At 35.3% G+C, this 26104-nt stretch overlaps 7 protein-coding genes across 8 annotated transcripts; 4 read left to right on the top strand and 3 right to left on the bottom strand.

Moving 5' to 3' along the window:
• Nucleotides 1-1530: 1530 nt before the first annotated feature.
• Nucleotides 1531-3966, top strand: ZK1058.9 (uncharacterized protein; the record flags this gene model as incomplete). Of its 2 annotated transcripts, NM_001267954.4 has the most annotated exons (7): nucleotides 1531-1741; nucleotides 2401-2514; nucleotides 2570-2671; nucleotides 2778-3044; nucleotides 3311-3436; nucleotides 3485-3589; nucleotides 3637-3966. In NM_001267954.4, the coding sequence occupies 7 exons, from the start codon at nucleotides 1629-1631 to the stop codon at nucleotides 3746-3748; spliced, it is 939 nt and encodes a 312-aa protein (NP_001254883.1). The 2 variants fall into 2 exon arrangements, with proteins under 2 accessions (NP_001254883.1, NP_001254884.1); NM_001267955.3 differs by lacking the exons at nucleotides 1531-1741; nucleotides 2401-2514 and having other exon boundaries at nucleotides 2607-2671; nucleotides 3637-3748.
• nit-1 (CN hydrolase domain-containing protein) lies at nucleotides 3874-5540 on the bottom strand. Its single transcript, NM_065390.2, has 6 exons — nucleotides 5521-5540; nucleotides 5404-5486; nucleotides 5084-5302; nucleotides 4616-4935; nucleotides 4485-4566; nucleotides 3874-4263 (listed from the first exon to the last, which is right to left on the bottom strand). The coding sequence occupies exons 3-6, from the start codon at nucleotides 5293-5295 to the stop codon at nucleotides 3960-3962; spliced, it is 918 nt and encodes a 305-aa protein (NP_497791.1). The 5' UTR covers nucleotides 5296-5302; nucleotides 5404-5486; nucleotides 5521-5540; the 3' UTR covers nucleotides 3874-3959.
• Nucleotides 5541-6035: 495 nt separating this feature from the next.
• Nucleotides 6036-7119, top strand: metl-6 (tRNA N(3)-methylcytidine methyltransferase). The gene is made up of 5 exons (NM_065389.6): nucleotides 6036-6121; nucleotides 6172-6324; nucleotides 6372-6518; nucleotides 6567-6722; nucleotides 6774-7119. The coding sequence occupies exons 1-5, from the start codon at nucleotides 6041-6043 to the stop codon at nucleotides 7044-7046; spliced, it is 810 nt and encodes a 269-aa protein (NP_497790.2). The 5' UTR covers nucleotides 6036-6040; the 3' UTR covers nucleotides 7047-7119.
• ZK1058.3 (putative galactose-1-phosphate uridylyltransferase) lies at nucleotides 7035-8878 on the bottom strand. The gene is made up of 5 exons (NM_065388.7): nucleotides 8598-8878; nucleotides 8449-8552; nucleotides 7914-8096; nucleotides 7471-7656; nucleotides 7035-7417 (listed from the first exon to the last, which is right to left on the bottom strand). Exons 1-5 carry the CDS (start codon nucleotides 8872-8874, stop codon nucleotides 7109-7111), a joined length of 1059 nt encoding a protein of 352 aa, NP_497789.1. The 5' UTR covers nucleotides 8875-8878; the 3' UTR covers nucleotides 7035-7108.
• Nucleotides 8879-8963: 85 nt separating this feature from the next.
• On the bottom strand, nucleotides 8964-10780 carry ccdc-47 (PAT complex subunit CCDC47). Its single transcript, NM_065387.5, has 5 exons — nucleotides 10596-10780; nucleotides 10252-10542; nucleotides 10084-10203; nucleotides 9440-10038; nucleotides 8964-9383 (listed from the first exon to the last, which is right to left on the bottom strand). Exons 1-5 carry the CDS (start codon nucleotides 10749-10751, stop codon nucleotides 9221-9223), a joined length of 1329 nt encoding a protein of 442 aa, NP_497788.1. The 5' UTR covers nucleotides 10752-10780; the 3' UTR covers nucleotides 8964-9220.
• Nucleotides 10781-13597: 2817 nt separating this feature from the next.
• On the top strand, nucleotides 13598-18816 carry pat-3 (Integrin beta pat-3). The gene is made up of 8 exons (NM_065386.7): nucleotides 13598-13815; nucleotides 13871-14075; nucleotides 14693-15096; nucleotides 15195-15631; nucleotides 16188-16526; nucleotides 17086-17573; nucleotides 18007-18293; nucleotides 18347-18816. The coding sequence occupies exons 1-8, from the start codon at nucleotides 13618-13620 to the stop codon at nucleotides 18416-18418; spliced, it is 2430 nt and encodes an 809-aa protein (NP_497787.1). The 5' UTR covers nucleotides 13598-13617; the 3' UTR covers nucleotides 18419-18816.
• Nucleotides 18817-20059: 1243 nt separating this feature from the next.
• mmcm-1 (putative methylmalonyl-CoA mutase, mitochondrial) lies at nucleotides 20060-24706 on the top strand. Its single transcript, NM_065385.9, has 6 exons — nucleotides 20060-20497; nucleotides 21211-21859; nucleotides 21904-22161; nucleotides 22694-23146; nucleotides 23836-24122; nucleotides 24172-24706. Exons 1-6 carry the CDS (start codon nucleotides 20088-20090, stop codon nucleotides 24347-24349), a joined length of 2235 nt encoding a protein of 744 aa, NP_497786.2. The 5' UTR covers nucleotides 20060-20087; the 3' UTR covers nucleotides 24350-24706.
• Nucleotides 24707-26104: the final 1398 nt, after the last annotated feature.

The raw sequence follows: 26104 nt of genomic DNA, 5'->3' as shown, positions 1-26104 counted from the left end.
ACAAAAACTAATCGCATTGGCACCTGAGAGAACCTTCCGATCATCATCTCCCTCCTTGCTCCTCTGTCCCCCATCGACCAAACGCGGGGGATGTGCCATCTTCTTGGCGGGAATGTGTGCAGTTTAAAGAATCATCCTCTGTCTCTAAACTCTCCATTATCTGAACACTATCTTACCATCATCATTTCAGTCGTTTTTGTGCTGTGTGTTGGGGGGGGAGAATGAGAGGGATGGGATTGACTCGTCCGGGAGCCGTTGAGCATTTGTTGTTGTTGATCCATTATCAGCAATGTGCCATGCCATTTCTTCACTGCTCAAGTTTTTGATTTTTGTCTCATAAAGTTGAATTCTGGTTAGATTATTACAATTAATTGAGTGTATTGTAGTTGGAAATTTTCGCAAAAGTGGCCAAAGCTCTCTAGGCGATTTCTTGCAAAAAGACCAAATCAGACGCCCTTTTTCTTTTTTTCAGTTGTCAGTTTGCAAGTACCAGATTATAAAAAAACCTGGCATCTGAGCAGGTTTTCCAATCCCAGTAATCTTGCACCACTTTGCTCAACTTTCAGAGCACACATCTCGATTGTCTTTGCTTTTGTCAAAAATTGTCAAATTAAAAAATATTTTTTATTTATTTTTTGATAGTTGTACTGCTATTTATTTTTTTATATTTTAAAAGGAGCTGATATACCGTACTCACCTTATCAAATTGCACCAACCTTACTCTATTTTATCAGTTTATTTCTCGGTTCCTTTTGGTTGTATCAGTGAACTATCAAATGACATAACAGGTAAAAATTATTTCTCTATATTTCAATAGTAAAACATTGTTTATAAAACATAAGACAACAGAGATATAAACCGGCAAATTGGATGAATCGGGGAGGGAAATCACTATATTTGCCAGTTGAACCAAACAAGTATTTGGAACATTTGAAAGATTCTTATTTTCTGATTTTCAAAACCAGTTCATCGTTTTCAAATATATAAACCCTTGCCTAAAATTATTTTTTAATAGTAAAACTGAAAAAAGGCAGGAAAAAATACTTCGTTAGTCTGTTCATGAATGCATCTCGACCGGGTGGAATGTATTGTTCCTTGACGGCATTGCTGAAAATTTCAAAATTCCAGGAAATAGGCAATACTCTTTGTTTGAAGCTTCTGCTACTTTTCAAGCTTGTCAAATCATAATTTCGCATTCAAAAAGTGATCCCGGTTAACTGTGATCCTACATATTTTGTTTCAAAGTTAATCGGAAAAATTACTCAATACCAAAGCTGATCAGTCATCAACTTCCTCATTTCTCCCACCACCTACACGAAATTGATACAACATATTTTTTCTTTCAAATTCGAAATTATTGTGTTGCAAAAGAGTACACCTCACCAACAATGACCCCCCGCATCCAAAAACTCTACAATTTATCCACTATTTTTGTGTTCAAACAATAGATTAAGAGAGAGAAAGACATTCTCTATTTGTAGAGGTTTTCGTTCATCTTATCCCCCTTCTTATCCCATCAGTTGCATCACAAAAGTTACTTTGTCACCAACTCGAAAAAAATCTTGCTATCAATATATTCCCTTCTGATAAACTGATAATCAATAACTTCGCAAAACTATCTAAAACATATGGTTGCTTCGTCTGTAAAACTTGACCCAATATTTGAAGATGGTCCGTTGTTACCTCTACTACCGGAGGAAAAGAACCCTCCGGGACATCGGTTTCATTCCGAACCAACTAGGTATTTAATAATTTATTGAAGCTAAAAATTATATTTTTGTGAAAAGTATCTGAAGCAAAAGTATACTTTATTTTTCCTGTGGGTCTTGAATTACCTTTTCTATACTGCGGCAGCTTATATCTCGGTTATCATTGGTTTTATCATAAAATGTTCAACTAAGGAACAAAAATATGTGGCACTTATGTTATAAGTTGAAAATTTTTTGATAAAACTTGTACAGCCTGAGGGGAATAGAGTGTATACGGCATTCTGATTGACTGTAGTGGTCAAAACGAAATCTTTAAAAAATTTTAAAAATTGATTATTCTTAATTTTGGAAATTTTTTTTTCATTTAACAAAAAACGGACCGTGAAAAGCTTCGGCCGAGAACATAATATTAACAAATTTTATCTCAGTTGCCTTTTACTTTATCAAAAAAGTTTCAACTGATATTCAACTGATACTGATACGTACGTAATATTTGTTTTCTTTGTTTTCTAAATTTTCTAACTAGAACATTTTCGCTATATTTTGAAATAGCCGAGATATGAGGCTTGCTACTGCTTCACAAAAATGTATGAACTTCCTCAAAACTTTAGTGATTAATTTCCGAAACTTTAACTCTATTTTTATATTGTTAACTATATTGTTAAAAACTCCTAAATTTTCGAATTTCCAGAGCAAACGCACTAGCCGCTGCAAAACGGCTTCTTGACGACTCCCGTGGACAATCGTGGGAGAAGTTGGCCAGAAAGTACACGTTAGGACTTGCAGCAGCGCCGTGCGTTGAGAGGTAAGTAACAAGTGGAGAAGCTGGAGGACCAAATTAAATTTTAAAAAATTTTCAGACTAACCGAAGAAGAACTCGAAGAAAGTTTGGAAACTATGCCAGAATACAACAATTATCGCTTCAACCGTAGCAGATCTGTCGATCTCAGCTCGATTTCTAGGTATGTTTTGGAATTTCTTCGAAATATTTTTTTGAATATGTGTGGAAGTTTTTGCTTTGTAAAATAATCAAGAGCGGAAGTTATAAAACTAAACTTTATTTTTCAGGGAAAAATACCTGTCAAGATGGTCCAGAGAGAACACACCAGTTGACAATGAGAAGAGATACGCTTCTCATGTCCGTCGCAGTTACACTCCAGTTCGTGAAATTTCCGCCGTCAACAATGTGAACGACGGAAATTTGCATCGTTCAAGAACTCCATTGGCAACCGTAACAGCTCCATATCACACAAACATTCATTATCGATCGGAAAACGAACCATTCAGGAAATATGATGTTTATGGATTGAGAACCTGGAGTTATCCTATTTATAAGTAAGTCGTTGGGGTTTTTTTTGCGGGTCAAATGCTGCTTTTCTGTTCCTGTTGTTCCGAAATGTTTTTGACAAACTTTACATCTCTAGAAGATTTTCTGTTCAAAAAAATGTTCTGCATCTTCTCTTTTCTAGTGTAACATCTAGAGTTCAAGGCGTCAAAATGTCAATCGAAGAAATAAAAAAAGAAGCTAGGATATTCTTTTTTATTGGGCAAGAACCACAGAGCACATTAAAATGCAAAAATTGTTTGATTTTTCATTTCAGATATGTGTACGGACGAGAGGGAGACTACAGACGGCCATATTCATTTGATAGGAATTATGGATTAACACCCAGCTACACGCCTCCGCAGTTGACCGCTGAAAGTCGACCGATAACAACCAGACGAGGGTAAGAATTCCATTTATACCTGTATCTAAAATTTTCAAATTGTTTCAGATACTCCGGCTATTCCTATCTTGCCAATGAAACACATTATGACATCACCAGCCGCCCGAAAAGTTTGAGCTCCTACATGTACAGTAACAAGTATCTCGGAACCACGTGAGTATTTTTTGCACGTAGATAATGATGCATAGAGTCCGTTACAGAGCTGCCCCATGGTACTGGTCATGTTATGGAAACAGTGGTCTTCGTCACTTCAACAGCTATCGCCCACACAACTATACAAGCTCAACCGCTAGCTGGTCTCGTTATTATTAATGAATTTTCCTCCAACTTTTGTCCTCTTCTTCTTCATCGAATCGATCGATTTTTCCTTCCCCTGCCACGTCATCGCTTAATCATTTTCTGCTTTCCCCCTTTTATTGCGATCGACACAAAAAAAATTCACACAAAAATTGTTTTATTTGTAAATTCATTGGACCTTGAAGTCACACCTCCAAGACTAGAACAATAAATTTTGAAATTAAATTCACTTCTTAACTACTGTACTCTGTGAATTCTCATTGACCTTCAACTGGAATACATCCGGCCTACTGTAGTGTCCGACGACGTCTAAATCCATTTTTCCAAGAGCTAAATCAGAAAGATCGAATTCCGTGTAGCGAATCGTTTCTTTTGTGAAATCTGGCTCCACGAGCACAGTTCCAAGTGGATCAACTGCGCATGATCCACCGCGAATCAAGACTTTATCTTCACCGTGTTCTTTTCGAAGTGGGTGATCCAAGGGATAGTCGGAGGATTTGAGGAATTGACATGCAGATACTACGAAGCATCTGGAAGAAAATATTTGGGAGAATTCGAAGTTTGAACGGTCAGGGGCCGAAAACGGTCTGGGGTTCCAAAATTGGAGGTGAAGACCCATCAAGTTTGAGATAAAGTATTCTAAAATTTGGGCCAAGGGACTCGAAATTTAGAGTCAAAGATCTCAAAATTTTGGATCGAGAGGTTTCAAAATATGTGGCTAGGCAATTTGAAGTCAAGGGTCTTTACTAACCTTCCTTCTAATGCAATAGTCCTCATGGTAGAGAGCCAGACATCTCTATCGTCGACAGTTGGAGCTAGATAGATTTGGATTTCTGAAATTAATTATTTCTTGAATTTAGGTGTTAAATTAAATTTACTAACCTTTACTGTAAAGCGTCATTCGATATAATGGCATATAATTCTCCCAGCAAATGGCACTTCCAATTTTTCCAACACTTGTACTAAACACAGGCATTGTTGAACCATCACCTTGTCCCCAAACACATCTTTCTAGAGCAGTTGGCAAGAGTTTTCGGTGCTTTCCAAGGTAACCGGAGGGTGAGTAAAAGAATACAGAGCAGTATAAGGTTGAAGCTTCTCGTTCAACTACTCCGATTACAATATGGATATTATTCTGAGCTGCTAGAGATTCGATGAGCTTCGATTCCTCGCCGTTCTCTTCGATGGCGTTTTCGAAGTATCTATAACAGAAAAGTTATGCCTCGGCCGATTGTGAAGACATCAAAAAAATGTAGAAAAAGAAATGGCACATATTTTGTCAGTTGACAATTTTGTGATAAAACAAAAGACACTCGAGTTGTATGTGATTTCAAAGTTTGGTCATCCCACCTTTTAAACTCTTTCCTTCCTTCTGGAGTTCGTGTGCCCATTGTGATTCCAAAGCTGTTCCATTTTGGATATCCACCAATAAAAGCTTCAGGAAAGAGCACTAGTTCAGCTCCATTTCCAGCTGCTTCTTCCACATTTTTCTTAACTTTTTCCAGAGTTGCTGGTTTATCAAATAGTGGGGTCCCCGCTTGAACAATTGCAATTTTTGGCATTTTGAATCTGAAAAAAGGAGCATAGGGTTTGAAAAGAAGGATATTTTTCAGCTAAATTTGCTTCGTGGCCGAGCTTTCCATTTTCGCGGCCACAAATAAAAAGCCCACCTGGCCACCTATGCAGCTGAAAATACTGTCTGCACAGATGTTTTAAAAAAGTATGAAACCAAGAAAAAAAGCTATGGGATGTTACAAATACTAAAAAATGTATTCTTTTTATATAGCGACCAACAAGTCATCAAAGGCAAAAATGAACTCGGCATGGTCTGGCTGACGAAATGAAAATGATGACAATTAGTGATATGATAAGAATGTTTTCTTTGAGGGTTCATCGATGAGATTGTAAATTGTCACGTAGGCAAGTTCAAAATATCATTCATTAAAAGATGATGATGATCTATTGTTCTATTCTTTTGTAGTCACTTATAGTTTGCCTGTAGCAAATTGGGTTGTTTCGAGGGGACATTGAAGCGACAAGATCAATATTTTATGAACATTGCTCAAGAATGTTTGCTTAAATATTTATTTTGAACGAAAATGTCTATTTAGTCGCTTTTAATTGTTGAATTCAGATTTAAATTGGAAACTGTGATTTAAACTTCCGCGCAAAACATAGCGGGAGATCGGAGCGTCGTTGAAATTTTGTACTTTAATTTTTTTTTGTTTTTTTTTCATAATTTCCTCTTTTTTTTCTTTTTTCCTTGCTTTTTCCACACTAGTGTAAGCTTAAAATTTTCCAGAAAACATGTCAGATGATGGGGGCTTTCTTTCAAGTCAAAGTTCAAGGGAATTAACAGAAGATGACCATGAAAAGCTGGCAAAACAGGTATTTAACTAAAACTGTATTTTTAAAAACGCTTAAAAATGAATTTTCAGACGAGTATAAGCGATTTCAAGCGAAATAAACTGGAAATTGACGCTCGAAAAAATTGGGACAAATTCTATCATCGAAATAAAAACAATTTCTTCAAGGATCGGAATTGGAGTGCAGAAGATCTGAAAATGATGTGCCCAGACATAGATTTCGAGGTTTTAATTCTGAAATTGCACTGAAAAATTTTTAATTTTCATTTAAGAAAGAAATCTCCTATCTGGAAGCTGGATGTGGCGTCGGCAATATGCTTTTCCCATTAGTCGCTGAAATTCCAAATCTGAAACTTTTTGCATTCGATTTTTCGGACAACGCGGTGAAATTGTTGGAGGAACGCGCAAAAGAGCTTGAAGTATGTGCAAAAAACTCTGATATGAAACGTTTAAAATTAAATTTTCAGCTTTCCGTAGCAACATCTGTCGTGGATTTGTCAATTCCTTCAGTTTCATCTCCATTCGAAGAGCAAGTTGATCTTGCTACACTTATTTTTGTGCTATCCGCGATTCATCCCGAAAAACATCAAATTTCAGCGGAAAATGTAAGAAAAATGATAAAAGTGAGTGCTTTTTTAATTTCCAGCAACATAAAATTGGAATTTTTGTTCCAGATTGGAGGCTCTGTTGTAGTCCGGGATTACGGTATCAATGATCACGCTATGATTCGTTTCGGCCGGGAAGCAAGAATTTCCGATCGATTTTATGTTCGACAAGACGGCACCAGAGCTTATTATTTTGATTTGAATGAGCTTTCGGAGGTTTTTGAAAAATCTGGATTTCGATGTGTTCGGAAGGAGTATCTACATAGAATGACGGTTAATCATCAAAAAGGCCTGAAAGCTCCGCGGATTTTTGTGCAAGCCAGGTTTATTAGAGAGAGTTAATTGTTTTTTTTCAAATGTTTATTCGATTGTTTTGTTCTTGTTAACTAAAGTTGTTAATAAATTTATTGCAATTTCTTTGAATAATGCTCTTCATCGATCTCGCTCAGCGTTTTTGCAGCAATCTCCGGCGAAAGATCCCGTTGTTTTTCAGCAAAAACTTCATATCCAGCAAGGAATTTCGGAACAGTCGCCGAACGAAGAAGTGGCGGGAAGAATGACAAGTGGAGCTGCCAAAATGAGCAATTTTCAGTCAGAAAAGAGCCAGTTGGGGCTCCAGACCATCCCATCATGTAGGGAAATGAGCATTCAAAGACATTGTCGTACTTGATGAGTAGAGAACGAAGAATTTCAGAGAGTGATTGCTTTTCAACCTGGAATAGCGGAATTTTTGCCATTTTTAAATTATAATTTCAAATTTACGAACCTCTCCCAAATCAGTGAATCGTTCCACGTGTCGATTTGGTAGAAGCATTGTCTCATACGGCCAGAATGCCCAGTACGGTACGAGCCAAGTCCAGTGCTCATTTCTCATGATTATTCGTTCCTTTTTTAGAGTTTCCTGCTCCAGATAGTCCATCAGCATAACCTTCCCGTGCTTTTCGAAATGTTTCTGAAATATATTAATTTATTCTACCGGTTTTTGAAATGCCCCGCAAAAAATTATGTACGTTTTTTTTAGAAGTACAGTAACCCATTCCGAAATTTTCTTAGATTTTACTATTTACGATTTTTAAAATTGTAAGTGTCATATTTTGTTTCAAAACTACATTGGAAATATGAAATTCAAGTAAAACTGCAAAGAAGTGAGGTTACTGTACTTCTTAAAGGCGCAGCTTCGGTTTTCGAACTTCAAGTTCGTGGCGAGACCTTTTGACTCTCATGCTTCTTCATTGGCAGCGTCGGAAGATAATTTGACGCCCACAGTTGCCCATGTGGATGCATATTCGAACATCCGACAACTGCTCCACGATTTTCGAAGATTTGAACCCATTCGTATTTCGGGCCGAGCTCCAGATATTGTTGGTTCCAAATGTCAATGACAACGCGGACCTGAACATTAATTTTTAGATGTAGTTGGGCTCATACTTGGAAATGGGAGAATAGCCGTGAAATCTCTACCTCGGCATGTGTAGATTTACGCAGCTCGTGTACTCCCCGAGGAGAACTGTTTTGGAACGGAATATAACAGTTTAAACTTCAGTTTTCGGCTTGATCTCTTAATTTCAGATAATTTTCGCCATTCGTAAGCTTTCAATTTAGTGTTTAACTGATGAAAATCGAAAATTAATAAGTTTTTGTTAACGATTTTTCCCTGCAGAAAACAAATGAACACTTCTCCTCGGGGAGTACACGAGCAGCGTAAATCGACACAAGGTCTTCCATTTTCAAATATAAAAAAAACCTCTTTAACATCCATTGTTGCTAAAGTGAGTTGACTATTTGGGTGATAACAAATCACTTTACAAACTCCTTTCACTTCGTGTTGTTTGAATAAATCATCATTTTCTAAAATTTCTTCATATTTCTAAAATATATTTTATTCGCCCCAACCATCCTTCCCAGCGCATTCTTCAAACTCCGTGAAAGAAGGAAAATCATTATCAAACACATAAGTGCTGACATAATTCTCATTAGCAATTCCCGAAGATCGAGTTCCGCCGGGAGCAAGCGGATTTAAGATTGATTGTTCAGTGTTAGAAGAAGTTGAAATTGTAGTTGATTTCTCCGTCTTGGCACCTTGCCAAGGTCTATTTATCCGATTTACGGCTACAATAACCCATTCATCGATAAGCGGGTTGTAGCGGCGAAAGTTATTTTGCTTGGACATTTCTGAAAATATTAGTCTCCTAAAATGCTGTAATTTGGAAAAGGCAAGAAACTTCGTCTATACGATTCGGAGATTTCATCATATTAATAAAACAGATACTTTTCATCAAAAATTCAATTTCAAGGGTGGAACTTAAATTCAAAATTTGAATATTTTCGCATTATGCAAAAATATGCAAAATTGAGGGGAACGAGATAACCTAATTGAGCGGAAAAGGAATGTAGTCAAAAACAAAACATTTCAAGAACCGAATAGTTTAAAGATATTAAAAATGAGAAAGAACATGGAAAACTTGAGAAATTTGAGGCTTAATCATGAAAAATAAAATAATTTGAATGGCGACTATTTACTTGACTTTCAACTGCTTCATCTTTGGCGATTTTGCTTTGGCTTCTCGTTTAAGTTCCTTGGCCTCCAACCGCTTCTGTCTCTCCGGATCACTTTCGTCCATTAATTTCTGCTTTCGCTCACGAGTTTTCTCTTCACGTCTAGCTTGAGCAGCTTCTTGTCTGAAAAATTATGGGAATTAAAATGAAAATTACGTTTTTTAATTGAATCTACTAACCTGAACTGATGAGTCTGCTTCAAGAAAGCATCTTCAAACTCCTTTCTCCTTCTCTCTGCTTTCACCTTGGCATCTTTGCTAAGCTTCATCTTTCTTGCCTTATCGATCAAATAAAACACCAAGTTGAGAATTTCCATTACTGATTCTTCATCTTGTCCCAAATACTGCAAGTTCAGTGATACAAACATATATCGTTGGGCTTCTGGAAGTCGAGTATAGCTTTCCCCTTCTGCTGGTTTTGGTCCTGTGAATTGATCCGAGATATGGATGAATTCAATAGCATCTTCGTGTTTTTTGAGCAGTGATACAACTCCTGGGTCGAGAATTGAGAATACAACTTCATTTTGATCAGCATATACTTGCCATGAAGCAGGAAGATTGAATTGTTGAGCTGCTTGTTTTCTTTCCGAGGCAAAGCTGTTCAAGTCGAGCATCTCTTTGAAGTATTTTGACGCGATTTTCTTCTCACCAACTGCAAAGATCAGAGGATCAGTGTCATTTGTGGTTTCTAGACTGGCTTTGATGGTCATTTTATCTCCTGATGGAGTGAACATTTCCATTATACGAGAGACAACGTCCTGGCGCTTGACCATTTTCATCTGAAAATCTTATTTATAAATATATTATATTGAAGAATTTCTTACCTGTAAAAACAGGGAATTCACATTGACACGTCCTGTACACCAGGCAGAAAATGTTGAATCTGTGTCATGTTTCAAACTGGGAATCATCTTGTCCAAGTCGGTGGTGCCATCGTCTCCAACCTAAAAAGATATTTGAGTTTAAAACATTTTTCAGTTTGATATATTTACCACAGCGAACTGCTCTTCCAACGTTGGTCTGCACATATCGAAGATAGTTTGAGCGATTGATGCATTTGTGGTTTTTCCAATAAGATAATTTGTCATATAGATAAGAATAATTAACACAACAATTCCTTCAACTTGATATGAAGCCCAATTGGAACGGAAATGTGCAGGAACATCAGCGAATTTAAGAGGTTGAGCCGGAGCTGCATCGTCAGAATCCGCTTCTCTTACTTTCTCGGCTTCTTCTGGCTCCTCTTCGACAACGCCGAAGTCTTCCTCCTCGAAATCGTCTTTCTGAAATTTTAAATGTATTTTTCCAAATATATTAAACGTTATTCAACAAATACCTGCTTCAATACAGGTGGTTCCCCTTCGCGTTGTATCTCCGGTGCTTGTGTTGCTGAACTCCCGACAAATTCATCCTCGAATTCCGCAAATTCATTGTCATCCGTAGAGATTGCGAACCCGATGAAGAATATTAGGAAAATCCAGACGATTTTCATGGTGAACGACCCGAAATTGAGTGATTTAACTGAAAAATGTAAAATTGCAAATTTGTTTAACACAAAAAAAATAAAAATCAGAGCAAATTGAGCAGCAAAATATTTACGAACTGCAAAAAGTAATCGGTATTCAGTAACTCCGCCCACTTGCAAGCTGCGCGCGCAGTGTTTGCAAAGTCGCCGCACACACTTTAGGTTTTCGCGGGGGTTTTCAATTCACATTATTTTTCTTTATTTCGCAAAATGTTTCGTTTCATTTGTTTTTCTTTATGTTTTCCATGTTTCCAATCACTTTAATAATTCTTCTTCAAGTGCATATCGTTTGACAGCAAGATATAGCCCGACTAATAGGAAAATTAGCGGGGAAAAGTGAAAAAGAGGTGAAAGTTATGATATATTAGCTTGACAGCTTCAAACGCAGGTTTTGGTGGAGAATTCTGCATTGATAGAATGTTTCTTGAAAGAAAAGCTTCTTTAGCTCGTATTTCTCTTGAGGTTTAGCTAAATTAGCTTCTGGTGTTTCTTTATTCGAAAATAACTTCTATTTCTGTTAAAACAATTGGAAAAACGCTTAAAAAAACGTCGACAAACTATAAAATTTGAGCGTTTTTCTATTTTTCTAAATTTTATCATTTTATTTTAATGAAAAATATTATGAGAACATGCTGCACTGTCTTTATTTTGTAGTTCAGCTCTTTTCTCATTCAAGAATTCCCCAAAAAACTACATTTCATCCTCTTTTTGATGGTGTCGGGCCATCAAAAGTTGCTCTGCCTGAGTGATGATATATCCCCAGAGAGAATATTCCTCTTTTTCGGCATCTTTCATAATTTTGAATGCTGAATATCTCCACATGCCTACGAAAAACGGTATTTTTTCGGGAGAAAACTTTGTTTTAATTTGTTCTTCCGCCGCCCATCATCACCCACAATAATCATCGATCTCCATATATCCTGACTGCTGCTGTCCACACTCCGTTTAACTGCTTCTTTTCTCTGTAGATTCCCCTCCTGCTAACAAAAGTACCAACAGTCGACCCCTCTTCTCATTGTGTCTGTCTCTCCACAGATTCAATGCTCTTTTATTCCGGGCTAGTGCTATGATTAAACACACAAGGGCAATACGAACACAGAGAGACATAGAGACAGAGGATACTAGTATATGTATGCACCAGATGTCTTACTACTTGTCATCCCTTGGTTCCCTTCTTCGTTTTGTTCCTCCCAATTTCAATTTCAATTCAGTTTGGATTTTGAATTAGTTCCTATCAGATTGTTATCGATTTGATGGATTGGAGACGGGAGACGGTGGGCGTGGGAAATTTAGAACAAGAATGACTCAGACGCTATTATTTTCTACTCTTTTCGTTATTTAAGTGTTGAAATCGTCGTTTTTCACAATGTCTAAATTGTTATATCGTTGTATGATAACTTTTGACAGCCATTTTAAAATTAATTATACTTTGACATTTTAATAATTACTAGGTGCATTCATAAGCTGTAAGAGCAAGAATTATAGTTATCTTCAAAGTTTCACCTAAACTAGTTTACCAGGAACAGTTTTGATGTTCAGCAATGAGTTTAAACATTTTTGGAATAGCGGGAAGCTTAAAAATACCCAAAATAGTCAGAAATTTCATTAAACCACAAAAAAAAGAAGGAAAATGTCGATCTAGAATGTGAAATCCTTTTTTTTAGTTTCAGCTAATATCCCTGTTTGAATGTCTTCCAAAATGAGAATCCACTCCCACTTTTGAACCAAACTAACGATATTGAAACTATCGAAAAATCCCTTTCCTCACCACATCAAACCCCCTCCTGTGAATTTCGCAATTTCATCGGTCTCTGATGTCTCTAGAAGCTCCCGATTCTAACGCCTTTTCACCCATTTCCCTTTGGTTTTCTTCCCTTCGTCTTCTTTGTTTCTTCGACGATACAAGCAGGTGTAACTCTCGTTACACTTTGGTCCGAGCCCCTCTCCCGGCCAACATAGAGCACTCTATCGCCTACACTATCTCTTCGAAGAGCATTCTGCTGCTGGGTTGATGGCAGTTGTGAAGAGAGAGAAGGCGAGAGATGCTCCTGTCGAAGCACTTGGCAGATCCGCCCACGTTCCGAAAAGAGGTGATCGGTGGACGTAGTTGATACTTTTATCGATTTTTAAGGTTTGAAAAGTTATGTGCATAACTTCCAAAAATGTTAAACGGATGAAGTTTTATCCCGAAATCTCAAATTTCATACATTACACATGTGTGCCTGCAGATACCGAATTAAGTTATTGTTTCCCGAAAATACTGTACCCGGTCTCGACACGACCGATTTTTCTCAAATCCGAGTTGTCTGAACTCCAATATTCCTCGCTGCAAGTTTTTTTATATTTTCCCCCGAAAACTATGTAATTTTCTAACAAAAAGAACATGACTCCGTTATACTTCCCGCATTCACTCCGTTTGTTGAGTAAACAATAAATTTTCCTACTATGGTGACTAATATTTCAAGAAGTCATTTTCTTTCAAAATTTCCTATATATTTTTTATTGTATAACTTTTATATTATAACTTTTTCTTCACTGAAGAAATTATGAATTGGGGATGTGCCATTTTTAGTATGATATTCTTGATTTTTATATCAAAATATTTTTTTCAAAAAATCTAACTTTTTTGGAGAGCTTTAAAAATTTCAAAAGTTGTATGAAAGTTGCCACCTGTTGAAAGCAGTTTGATATCAGGTTTCTGTAGAGTTTCATCATCAATTTTTCTTATAAATACACCATTTTTTAATCTCACCGTTTTTTTTTCTAATTACTCCGTTCTCAATGTACTAAAAGCCAATTAATTAATTTTTCAGTTGAACCTACCCGGCATCAAATGCCACCTTCAACATCATTGCTGCTCCTCGCAGCACTTCTTCCATTCGCTTTACCAGCAAGCGATTGGAAGACTGGAGAAGTCACTGGAAAAGTCGTCGAAAAATCAGAATTCCCATGCTACAGTCTGTCACGTGACAATTACACATGCTCAGCGTGCATTCAATATCATGAATCTTGCGCGTGGTGTGGAGCACCGGTATGTTAAATGCTTGAGACCATGAATTTATTTTATTTAATAAAAAAAATTCCAGATGTTCGACGAGAAGAAGCCATATGCCCGTTGTGATAGCCGTGCCAAGCTCATGGAACATGGATGTCCAAACAGTTATATCGAGGATCCGGCCACAAAATTGGATATCACTGAAGACAGTAAACTCTCCGATCAAGGACAAGTTGAATCTGAGGAAGAAGCCGTTCAGATCAAACCACAGGAGATGTACGTCGAAATTCGGCCCAGTAAGTTTTTTATATGGTTTTCAAAGATAATTCGTTTAAAAACTCGATGAAAATAATCAATAAAATACAAAAAATTTTTTGGGGTTTCAGCAAAAAAAACGAAGATTTCAGGGTAATTTCGTAGTCTTAAATTTTCAGGAAAAATTTGCACTAATTAAAGAAATGTTTTTCATTGATTTTTCACAACAAAAACCGCTGAAAATCACATTTGAAAATTGTCTCAAAAACACTGAAAAAAAAATCGTACTGCATTTTTTTTGCGGAAAGTTAAAATATTTCCGGTTTTGGTTATTTTCAGCCTCTTTTTTATTTAATTTTTATCTTAAAAAGCTCCTGTAATATACAATTAAGTGAAGTAATTTATTATTATTATCATAATTCGTTGATTTACACATTTTAGGCTCGTTTGACTATTTTTGGATTTTAAGAGATTTTTGGGCTTAAAATATGCCTAAATCAACGAATTAATGATAAACTTCTAAAATTTGCAATTCAGGGTGATTATAAAATAAAAATTAATTAGTGACCGCTGCGACTCGAAAACTTGTAAAATCACAAGATTTTTCTCTAAATCCAGTTCTTCAATATCAACAACAATCTAAATGTTTTTTTTTCAGAATCCCGTGTTCGTTTCAATGTGACCTACCGTCAAGCCGTTGATTATCCAGTTGACTTGTACTATTTGATGGATCTCTCATATTCCATGAAGGATGACAAACAGAAACTGTCCGAACTCGGAGACTTGCTCGCCGAACGAATGAGAACTGTCACAAAGAATTTCCGATTAGGATTCGGTTCATTCATTGACAAGAAACTTATGCCATTCATCGATCCACGAATCGAAAAACAATTATCTCCGTGTCCAACACCATGTGCAGAACCATATGGATTCAAGCATCAAATGTCATTGACGACGAACACGGCAAAGTTCAAGGCTGAAGTTGATAAAGCTGAAATTTCTGGAAATTTGGATGCTCCGGAAGGAGGTTTCGATGCTGTTGTTCAGGCGTTGGCTTGTAATGTAAGTGGTTATTTGATTTAAAAGAAAAATTCAAAAAGAATCAAATCAACATTTTTGAGATATCGGGAAAGCTTAAAATCTAAAAATCAATATTTCAGAAAACCATTGGGTGGCGTGAACGTGCTCGTAAAATGATCGTTTTCTCAACTGACGCTGGATTCCATTTCGCTGGAGACGGAAGATTGGCAGGTGTCGTCGAACCAAATGATGGAACATGTCATTTAGATAGAGAAGGATATTATACTGAAACACTTAATCAAGATTATCCATCAATTGCACTTCTTCATCAAATGATCAAGGATCGTAAGGCAAATGTCATTTTTGCTGTTACAAAGAACAATCAGGATTTGTATACACAATTGTCGAATGCACTCCCAGATGTTTCATCGTCGGTTGGAGTTTTGGCTAATGATTCAAGAAATATTGTCGATTTGATTGAGAAGGAATATTTGAAAATTAGTGAAAAGATCATTATGGTTGATAATGCAAATGCTTCAGAAGGACTCAAGCTCACTTACAGATCTATGTGTTTGGAGTGAGTTTTTTGAATAATATTCAATTTAAATGAAAGTTGGGAACTTTTGAAAATTAAAAAAAAAACAAAAAAACGCTGTAGAAACAGATTGAGAAAGACCTCGATCATGTAGATTTACGCAGGCTTCGTGTACTCCACGAGAAGAAGCGTTTTTGGCTGAAATTCTGATTTTGGATTATTTTGTTACTTTTTTTGTATTTAACATTCAAAATTGGTAATATAATTTTTATTTATGGTATTTCAGGTGAAAATCTGTTAATTCGGTGTTGAAACCTTCAGATTCATCCGCTTTTACATAAAACAATATAAATAATTGTAAAATATCTACAATATTGCCCTCGCCGTGCAATTTTCAATATTCATTTTTCTCGAAATTAAAAAAAAAGTAATTTGAATCGAAAAATTGAGCTCTCTTAAATTCTCACGTTTCTAGACGAAAAAGTCTTCACATAAAATTGTTTTAAACTAAAAAAAAGCACAATTTTGGAGCGAAACTATTAAAATTATTACAATTTTATTCTAAAATTTGACCCTATAAATAACCGTAATTTTTCAGCGGAACCACACTGAAAGATACCAATGTTTGTGAGGGAATTCGTGTTGGAGATGAAGTTCAATTCGAAGTAACCCTTGAAAATACTCATTGTATCGATAAACGTGATTTTGTTCTCCGTATCGGACCATCTGGATTGGATGAGACACTTATCGTTAATGTTAAAGTTTTATGCGATTGTGATTGTGAACGTCAAGACAGAATTGTGACGAATTCGGCTGATTGTAACGGAGGAGATATGGTTTGTGGAGTTTGTCGATGCAAAGGAGGAAATGTTGGAAAATATTGTGAATGTAATAGACCTGGAATGAGTACTGCTGCGCTCAATGAAAAATGCAAAAGGTATGGTTTTTTTTAAAATTTAACATGAAAATTATGTGAGAAATAATTTTAAAAAATATATTGGCCGAGCAGTATTAAAAAAATTTTAATCGAAAAAAAAGCTATAAAACTTCTATGGCTGGAATACTAATCGAAAATTGATTGGAATAAAAATTAAGATCACAAAATTTTGAAATTCCTTGAAAATTTCCAAATAAATTGATTTTCTGTAGTTTTTTCTTTTTAAAAATTTCAACTGAATTTTCTCGGTTTTTTGGATAAAATTTGACGCCTTCGATGGAATCACAAGAAAAAACGAGAAAATCCATTTAAATTTGCCGGAAAAACTCCGAAAAAAAGGTCGTTGCCTAATCAGAAGTTTAAACTTTTGCTCGAAAATTTAGAAAATAATTTTTGCTTTCTTACATTTTTTAAAAAAATTCAGAGAAAATCAAAAAAATTGGAAAAAAAGTTAGAAAATTAACAAAAATTAAATTGTTTATCAAAAATGCTAAAAAATTTAAGCTATTTTTGTTTTCCGTTTTTTCTTTTTTAAAAATTCTAATGATCTAATTTCCAGAACTAACGAATCAGCAATCTGTGAGGGTCGTGGTGTGTGTAACTGTGGACGTTGTGAATGTAATCCACGTGCCAATCCAGAAGAACAAATCTCTGGAGAATTCTGTGAATGCGACAACTTCAATTGCCCACGACACGATCGTAAAATCTGTGCAGAACACGGTGAATGCAACTGTGGAAAGTGTATTTGTGCACCTGGATGGACTGGAAGAGCCTGTGAATGCCCAATTTCAACTGATTCATGCCTCTCTGCAAATGGAAAAATCTGTAATGGAAAGGGTGAATGTATTTGTGGAAGATGTCGATGCTTCGATTCGCCCGACGGAAATCGATATTCGGGAGCGAAATGCGAAATTTGTCCGACGTGTCCGACGAAATGTGTGGAATACAAGAATTGTGTAATGTGCCAGCAATGGCAGACAGGGCCACTTAATGAGACCGCCTGTGATCAGTGTGAATTCAAAGTTATTCCTGTTGAGGAATTACCCAGTAAGTTAAAAAAATATACTGATAAAGCAGAAAATCAATTTTTTAAATGTCAGAAACTTTTGAAAATTTTATTTCTGAAAAAAAAACACGTTTGATCGGAAAATTTAAAGAAAAAAAGATATTAAAATATTTTTTCGAAATATTGGAAAACTAAAACTTTTGATTTATCGAAAAATAGCTTGGAATTTTGCCCATTTTTCTTCTTTTTTTAAATGGAAATTTGATTTGATTTGTTAAAATATTACACTTTTTGTTAATTTTCTAAACGTTTAATCTTGATTTTCAGGAAAATAGAAACATTTTTTCTGAAAATAATGGATTTTGCCTTAAAATGTGTATAATACTTAAAACGTAAATATTGCAATTTTGCTAATTCTCTAAACCTTTTTTCTCGATTAAAAAACTTGAAATTTTGAAATTTTAAAATTTCCAGATCTCAACGAAACTACACCCTGCCAATTTGTGGATCCAGCTGATGATTGTACATTCTATTATCTCTACTATTACGATGAGGCCACAGATAATGCAACAGTCTGGGTCAGAAAACATAAAGATTGTCCTCCACCTGTCCCTGTGCTCGCAATTGTGCTCGGAGTCATTGCGGGTATCGTAATCCTCGGAATTCTTCTCTTGTTGCTCTGGAAATTGCTCACAGTACTTCATGATAGATCCGAATACGCTACTTTCAATAACGAAAGGCTTATGGCCAAATGGGATACGGTAAGTGACACGGAACAAAAAACATATAAATTTATCAAATTATCATTTTTCAGAACGAGAACCCAATCTACAAACAGGCCACGACAACATTTAAAAATCCAGTATACGCTGGAAAAGCCAACTAAATAGTTTTTATCCTTATATTTTAATAATTTTCCCAAATTTTCTAATATGAAAGCTCAATTTCTCCATCCAAACAACTCGAAACGAGTATTTAGCGATAAATTGTCACATTCTTCTTTGTTTTATTCAAAAAATCTCCATTTTTTTGTTTTTTTTTCCTTCATCAATTGTTCATCACACTGCTTTTACCCCATTCTAAATACGGATTTTTTTCTTCCTTCTCTATATATTGACTTGCTTTATATTCATCTTTCATTGCCTTTTGTCCCTCTTAACACCGACCAACAACTCACACACTTCTTGTACTATTTCCAATTTTCAATGGTGCTTTTATTTTTGAACTATCTTGTTCGAATTTTTCATGTAATATTAATTTTATATGAAAAAAATCTGAAAAATTAATTTTTTGTCTTTTTAATTTTTGGTTGAAACTGATATTAGCCATAACTATCTGAGAAGACATGTTAAATAATATTTTTAAATTATAAAAAGGAAAAAAAATTGCGCGTAAAGTGAGGAGCTTGGTGTTTGCATCCAAGTGCACAGAAAGCATTCAACTTGACGACAATTTTTTATTTCTTTTAATTTCTTTAAATTTTTTCGTTTAAAATTGGAATTCTTTTTATCCTATTTACCGTGTGGATTTTCAATTTTTCAGTTTAGAAGATTCCCAAAAGTTCGAAAAGTTTCAAGTATTTGACCCGAAGTGGTTTGACAACTGTTATTAAGCCTGATTAATTTATTTTTTGCATATCAACCGATTTAAAATTTAGTATTTACCACTTAAAAACGCTAGAGACTACAATAATCAAATATCTGACCCTCCTTCAAAGAATAAACAAGTTTTTTTTGACGTGAATTGTAGGATTGAAAAAAGAAAGATAGAGAAGTGACTAGACTTTTCTTAAATACGCACAAAAATGAGAGAGCGCAGAGATAAATGCTACTTTCAGTTTTGCACGCAGACACAGAGTCAGTTGTTGTTCCCCGAGTGTCCTCTGCGGCTTTTTATGCTAAATCAATGTTTCTTTTCGATAATTTTCAGTTTTACTTAAATAATTCGAAAGTTCTCTAATATTATTGTTTAAAATTTCAATTAAAAAACCGCCCATCTTCATTTTTGCGCTTGTTTACGATCTGTCAAGAGATTGACGGCGACTACAAGGTCTTTATTGTTTTATTTTTTGCTTTCTAAATTAGAATTTAAAAAAATAATAAGTTTTTCGAAGTAGTTTCTAGATTAGGGCGTATAATTGTTGAAAAAAAAAACACAATTCATAATCTATTTAATTTCAGTTTCACTGGATTTTTAAAAGCTGAAAGTCAAAACTGAAGGATTTTTCAAATTAACAAATCATTTTTTTTTCATTCTTCTAGCTCAATACGTGCCAAACGATTAGATCTTTTCAAATTTCACATTTTCTTTCTCTGGCCTATCTGTTCCACAGCGATTTCGTTGTTTTTGACAAAACTCGACAGCAGTGATCGGTTTTTTGGTCACATCGAAGGACTTGTGACACAAAAATTAGTTTTTATTTTTGTTAGTTTTAGTTTCGAAAACATAAATCAATTTTGCAAAACGTTCTCTCATGATTGTCTTCTTGAGTTTTTATATTATTTCCTTCGATAATATCAATTTCCAGATCATCACTGCCTTTCCACAAAGGCAAGATGTATCTTCAACTACTGAAACCCACACTTCTCCGATGCTCAACCCGTCCATCTTCTTCCGGAGCTTACACCCGCTCCCCAATCGATCAAAAATGGGCTGCCATGGCAAAAAAGGCGATGAAAGGCCGTGAAGCGGACACTTTGACATGGAATACCCCTGAAGGAATTCCAATCAAGCCACTTTATTTGAGATCTGATAGAGATTGTGATGCTCAAAGATCTGTTGAACTTCCCGGTCAATTCCCATTCACTAGAGGACCATATCCAACAATGTATACTCAACGGCCATGGACTATCAGACAATACGCTGGATTTTCGACTGTTGAAGAGTCGAATAAGTTCTATAAGGAGAATATTAAAGCAGGGCAGCAAGGACTTTCAGTTGCATTTGATTTGGCCACTCATAGAGGGTTTGTTTAAAAAAATCGATATGAAATACTCAAAATGGTCCCAAAAGTAGCCTAATCCAGCTAAATTCTCTAATTTTGTCAACTTTTCCTTGTTTCAGTTCTCGATTAATTTCAAATTAGTAAATTGTTATTTTTGGAACCAAAATGCAGTTTTTAACAAAAAACAATTAAATTAAAAATTGGTGAAATTCTAGAAAACTCAATGGAAAAAGAAGACGACTTTCGGTTGTTTCGAGCATTTTCCATCGAGTTTTCTCGAACTCAGCCAATTTTCTGTGGGTTTTTTTTGTTAAAAACTGCATTTTGGTTCCAGAATGAACAATTTATTAATTTAAAATCTTAAAAAAATTACAAAAAATCGCTGAAACAGAAAAAAAGTTGACAAAACTAGAGAATTTAGCTGGATATACTCCAACCAGCCGTGGATCGCACCTACGGCGCGGCCCACGACTTTTTTGAGAAAACACATTAGATATACGATGTCTATCGCGGACCTCGATCGATGTCTGCTGCGCATTTAGCATAAGGTTTCCCAAAATTTCGTTGCTCTGATCAGAGATCAAACTACATAGTGACGGAACGACACGCGCTTTATATGTAGTAAATTGATTGATTTTGAAATATTGAACCTGCGACAAAATTAATAAAAGTAGGTCTTTTGGGGTCATTATAACTTTTCAATAAATCATTTTTCTAAATCTAAAAATTTCCAGCTACGATTCTGACAATCCGCGTGTATTCGGAGACGTCGGAATGGCCGGTGTTGCTGTGGATTCAGTTGAAGATATGCGTCAACTGTTCGATGGAATTAATCTCGAAAAAATGTCAGTTTCAATGACAATGAACGGAGCTGTCGTTCCAGTACTTGCCATGTATGTTGTAGCTGCCGAAGAAGCTGGAGTCAGTAGGAAGCTGTTGGCTGGAACGATTCAAAATGATATTCTCAAAGAATTTATGGTCAGAAATACGTACATTTATCCACCAGAGCCATCGATGAGAATCATTGGAGACATCTTTGCATACACTTCTCGTGAAATGCCAAAATTCAATTCGATCTCAATTTCTGGATATCATATGCAAGAAGCTGGAGCTGATGCTGTTCTTGAGATGGCTTTTACAATTGCAGATGGAATTCAATACTGTGAGACTGGACTAAATGCTGGACTTACTATTGATGCATTTGCTCCGCGTCTCTCATTCTTTTGGGGTATATCTATGAATTTCTACATGGAAATCGCAAAGATGAGAGCTGCCCGTCGCCTTTGGGCTAATCTGATTAAAGAGAGATTCTCACCAAAAAGTGATAAGAGTATGATGTTGAGAACACATTCACAGACTTCTGGATGGTCATTGACTGAGCAGGTTCGGAGTTCTCATAAAAAAATAAAATAAAATATTATTTCCAGGATCCATACAACAACATCATTCGTACAACAATTGAAGCAATGGCTTCAGTCTTTGGAGGAACTCAATCTCTTCACACAAACTCATTCGATGAGGCTCTCGGACTTCCAACTAAATTCTCCGCCAGAATCGCTCGTAACACTCAGATCATTATTCAGGAAGAATCAGGAATCTGCAATGTTGCCGATCCTTGGGGAGGATCATATATGATGGAATCACTTACTGACGAGATTTACGAGAAGGCATTGGCAGTTATTAAGGTATTTTGGAGAAACAGGAATGGAGATTTTGCTGTAAAAAATCCGAAATAGTCTCAAATTCAGAAAAAGCACTGAAAAAAAAACTAAAACATAGCGAATTTTGGCTAATTCAGTATTATTTGAATTCCCTCCTAAATGAGATCAGCGACCAATCAGTGATCTCGTTTAAAAAAGCAGAAAAAAATCTCGTTTTTAAAAAACGGATTTTTGTGTATATCTGATTTTGAGACTATCAAATTTTTTGAAGTGAAATCCCGACTGGTCCCAAGAATGCCATCGAAAAAGCCAAAAAAAATCACAAAATTAACCAAAAAATCCAATTTTATCAAATTTTGTTTAAGAGAAAAAAGAATATATGTATAACTTTTAAAAAATATATCTAACATTTCGAGATATTTTACAAAAAATCGAAGTTTTTCGATTTTAATGAAAAATATAAAAAGCGAAACTTTTTCGATTTTAATTCTTAAACAATTCTAAAACCGACACCCCGCACAGAGTACAATTATTTGGTACAATTCCTTGATTTCAGGAAATTGATGAACTCGGAGGTATGGCAAAAGCTGTGGCATCTGGAATGACCAAGCTGAAAATTGAGGAAGCCGCTGCCAAGAAACAAGCAAGAATTGATGCTGGAAAAGATGTGATTGTTGGAGTTAACAAATATCGTTTGGATCACGAGCAACAAGTTGAGGTCTTGAAAATTGATAACGCTAAGGTCAGAGAGGAGCAATGTGCCAAGTTGAACCATATCCGTGCCACCAGAGACGCAGAGAAAGCCCAAAAGGCGTTGGATGCAATTACAGAAGGAGCACGTGGAAATGGAAATCTTATGGAACTTGCCATTGAAGCCGCCCGTGCTCGTTGTACAGTTGGAGAGATTTCTGATGCAATGGAGAAAGTATTCAATCGACACGCAGCTGTTAATCGTTTGGTTTCTGGTGCATATAAATCAGAATTTGGAGAGACTTCTGAAATGTCACAGGTATCGGAATTTCAAAGAAAATGGGATATAAAACGAAGAAAAAAAAATTGAAAAACTGATTTTTCTGACTGATTTTGCTGAAAAAAACTTTATTTCAAAAAAAAAAACCGAAAAAAAATTAATTTTTCAGTTTATCGAAAAGACAAAGAAACTAGCGGAAATTGTGAAAAAAATTAAATAATTTTTTTCAAAAAATTGAAAACCCAAAAATTTGTTCGAATTTTGCTTTCCTTTTAAACATTTAAAAAATCGAAAAACAATTTCCAGATGATTTATTAACTTTTATTTCCAAACAATTAACCGTAAATGTGAAATTTTCGATTTTTTGCTGTTAAAAAATGTCAAAAATCGATCAATAGAAAAACAAAAACTTTCGAATTTCGCTTCTTCTTTTTAGAAAATTTAAAAAATTGGAAAAAATTAAAAAGTAAATATCAGAAATTATTTATTGAATTCTTTTTTTTTAATAATAATCGAAAATCATTGTTGCTTAAAAGAACATTTCCAGAAAAAAGAAGATAAATCAAAGTCAGTGAAAATGTTAGACTTTATGTAAATGTGTGGAAAATTAAAAATAGTTGAAAAGACCAAGGATATACCGGAAATTCTGAATTTTTCCTATAAAATAAAATTAACATCGAACATTATCGATTTTTCGAGAAACAGTGTCCTTCATTTTGATCTTTCAGGTGCTTGAACGTGTTAAATCGTTCGCTGATCGTGATGGTCGTCAACCACGTATTATGGTGGCAAAGATGGGACAAGATGGACATGATCGTGGAGCAAAAGTCATTGCAACAGGATTCGCTGATCTTGGATTCGATGTTGATGTTGGACCACTCTTCCAGACTCCATTAGAAGCTGCTCAACAAGCTGTCGATGCTGATGTTCATGTTATTGGAGCATCCAGTTTGGCCGCCGGACACTTGACACTCATTCCACAGCTTATTGGAGAACTCAAGAAATTGGGAAGACCGTGAGTGATAAATTTTGCATTTTTTTCAGTCCACAAAAATTATTTTCAGAGACATCCTCGTCGTCGCCGGAGGAGTCATTCCACCACAAGACTACAAGGAACTCTATGATGCTGGGGTCGCCCTCGTCTTCGGTCCAGGAACCCGCCTTCCAGCTTGTGCCAACCAAATTCTCGAGAAGCTCGAAGCCAATTTGCCAGAAGCTCCAGGAAAAGCTGCTTCTCGTTAATTTTCGCGTCTCTAATTTTATTGCATCCCATTATTTTGACACGTTGCCCCTAATTTTCAATGTATAAAAACGAAAACTAACTAACCGGTTTCAATATTTTAAGCATTTTTCCCGTATTTCTTGTGCCATCTCCTACAGTATATTTGATACCATAGTTTTATTATTATTAGAAGCCCCTTAATGTTTTATTCGAATACACATTATGATTTCCTACATAACCTGATTTTTTCTCCACGCATTATTATTTTTTGAGCACAATTTTCGTATGTGTGAGCTCACACACATGCATATATAACTAGTATATATTTATGTGCTTATTTACCACATTTATAATTTCATTTATTATATTCCTGTTCATAACAGCAAAGCTCGGTCGCTGAACTTTTTTGATCAAAAGCTTTTCCTGCAATTTCCGCGATTTTTCGGGCAATCCTAAGCACAAAAACCAATTGAAAATGAAAAAAAGAAGAGAGAATAGGCGAATAACCGGAAATGTTTTTGATGCAAATGTGAAGAGGATATGGAAATTGAGCTGTGAAGTTGAGTCTGCGCTCCCCAAAAAACTTTTTCTCTTTTTTGGTTACTTTACGGCAATCGCTGTACATTATCTTCCCCCTTGACCTTTTCCCGCCGTTTTCTGACCTAATTATATTTGGTGTTCTTCTCAGAGCTCTCAGAATACTAATGAGTTGGGGTGGGCAAAAAAAATTAGTGAGAAAAAGAGAAAAAAAGATCATCAAAATACCAAGCGAAGTGTTTTGTGCAACTTTTTACTTTTTGTTTCTTTTCTCAATTTTTTTTAGCAGAAATAAGCGATCGAAAATTGTTGTAAACCATTTTTTTGTTGAAAAATCGAGAAGTATATTACCCGAACGTTTGTGATTTTGCGTCAAAACTACTGTACCCGGTCTTGACACGACAAATTTTTGTTGAATCTGAAAAGGCGTGCGCCTTTAAGAAGTACTGTAATTTAGAACTTTTGTCGCTGCAGAATTTTCGTCGATTTTTCATAGTTTCTCGATAAGATATATTTATTTACTAAAAAACTACAATAAAACATAAATTTTTAACAAATCGTGACAAAAAAAGAAAAATCGATATCGATGAAAATTCTGCAGCAACGAAAGTTTCAAATTACACACAAAACAAGAAAAATCAAAGAAGTAGAAACTACTGTTCTTTTTCGTTTCGAATAGCTATTATATCGAACTTAAAGTTAATATTACCCAACTGGTCTTGACACGACAAGTGTTTTTTAAAATAAAAACGGATGTGCGCCTTTAAAGAGTACTGTAATTTCAAACTTAAAAAATGTTTCTAACAATTAATTGAGATGAAAACAAAACACATTATTTCTTCCATTTAACGTTGATAATTTATTGTTTCAAAGACAAAATTGAGACATTCCATTTTTTGCAAACTTTTGAAACTTTGAAGTATCCATTTTTAGTTTAAAGATACAGTACTCTTTAAAGGCGCGTACTCTTTTGTGTTTTAGAAAAAAATCGTATCGAGACCGGGTATCGTATTCTTGACGCAGAAATCGCAAAAAGATGGGTCTGGGTAATATTAATATCGATATTAAAATGTTTATCACTTATTTTGCCATTTATCATTCGTCTATTTTTTAACCCAATTTTCCGGTTTTTTTTAATCTACCAATGCCATTTGATTCCAATTCTCTACCAATTCGCCCTCTTTTTTGCCCCGTATGTCAGTCATTCTATTCGATTGGTTTTTTTTTGAAATTAGATA

This window comes from Caenorhabditis elegans, chromosome III (genome assembly GCF_000002985.6).
Source record: "Caenorhabditis elegans chromosome III".
NCBI classification, from domain to species: Eukaryota; Metazoa; Nematoda; class Chromadorea; order Rhabditida; family Rhabditidae; genus Caenorhabditis; species Caenorhabditis elegans.
Note: the sequence above shows the minus strand (reverse complement) of the source record. Positions and strands in the feature narration are given on the sequence as shown.

What these genes read in the sequence shown, in the direction of transcription:
- mmcm-1 (NM_065385.9), top strand. Translation starts at nt 20,088, where the DNA reads ATGTATCTTCAACTACTGAAACCCACACTTCTCCGATGCTCAACCCGT. An exon ending in GATTTGGCCACTCATAGAGG is followed by an intron (nt 20,498 to 21,210) that starts GTTTGTTTAAAA and finishes AAAAATTTCCAG; the next exon opens with CTACGATTCTGACAATCCGC. An exon ending in AGGCATTGGCAGTTATTAAG is followed by an intron (nt 22,162 to 22,693) that starts GTATTTTGGAGA and finishes CCTTGATTTCAG; the next exon opens with GAAATTGATGAACTCGGAGG.
- pat-3 (NM_065386.7), top strand. Translation starts at nt 13,618, where the DNA reads ATGCCACCTTCAACATCATTGCTGCTCCTCGCAGCACTTCTTCCATTC. An exon ending in GCGCGTGGTGTGGAGCACCG is followed by an intron (nt 13,816 to 13,870) that starts GTATGTTAAATG and finishes AAAAAATTCCAG; the next exon opens with ATGTTCGACGAGAAGAAGCC. An exon ending in TCCTGTTGAGGAATTACCCA is followed by an intron (nt 17,574 to 18,006) that starts GTAAGTTAAAAA and finishes TAAAATTTCCAG; the next exon opens with ATCTCAACGAAACTACACCC.
- metl-6 (NM_065389.6), top strand. Translation starts at nt 6,041, where the DNA reads ATGTCAGATGATGGGGGCTTTCTTTCAAGTCAAAGTTCAAGGGAATTA. An exon ending in ATGAAAAGCTGGCAAAACAG is followed by an intron (nt 6,122 to 6,171) that starts GTATTTAACTAA and finishes ATGAATTTTCAG; the next exon opens with ACGAGTATAAGCGATTTCAA. An exon ending in GCCCAGACATAGATTTCGAG is followed by an intron (nt 6,325 to 6,371) that starts GTTTTAATTCTG and finishes TTTTCATTTAAG; the next exon opens with AAAGAAATCTCCTATCTGGA.
- ZK1058.3 (NM_065388.7), bottom strand. Translation starts at nt 8,874, where the DNA reads ATGTCCAAGCAAAATAACTTTCGCCGCTACAACCCGCTTATCGATGAA. An exon ending in CAACAATGGATGTTAAAGAG is followed by an intron (nt 8,097 to 8,448) that starts GTTTTTTTTATA and finishes ATTAATGTTCAG; the next exon opens with GTCCGCGTTGTCATTGACAT. An exon ending in AGAAGCATGAGAGTCAAAAG is followed by an intron (nt 7,657 to 7,913) that starts GTCTCGCCACGA and finishes AATATATTTCAG; the next exon opens with AAACATTTCGAAAAGCACGG.
- ccdc-47 (NM_065387.5), bottom strand. Translation starts at nt 10,751, where the DNA reads ATGAAAATCGTCTGGATTTTCCTAATATTCTTCATCGGGTTCGCAATC. An exon ending in TGGAAGAGCAGTTCGCTGTG is followed by an intron (nt 10,204 to 10,251) that starts GTAAATATATCA and finishes ATATCTTTTTAG; the next exon opens with GTTGGAGACGATGGCACCAC. An exon ending in AAGCAGACTCATCAGTTCAG is followed by an intron (nt 9,384 to 9,439) that starts GTTAGTAGATTC and finishes ATAATTTTTCAG; the next exon opens with ACAAGAAGCTGCTCAAGCTA.
- nit-1 (NM_065390.2), bottom strand. Translation starts at nt 5,295, where the DNA reads ATGCCAAAAATTGCAATTGTTCAAGCGGGGACCCCACTATTTGATAAA. An exon ending in AATGACGCTTTACAGTAAAG is followed by an intron (nt 4,567 to 4,615) that starts GTTAGTAAATTT and finishes AATTAATTTCAG; the next exon opens with AAATCCAAATCTATCTAGCT. An exon ending in ACTATTGCATTAGAAGGAAG is followed by an intron (nt 4,264 to 4,484) that starts GTTAGTAAAGAC and finishes ATTTTCTTCCAG; the next exon opens with ATGCTTCGTAGTATCTGCAT.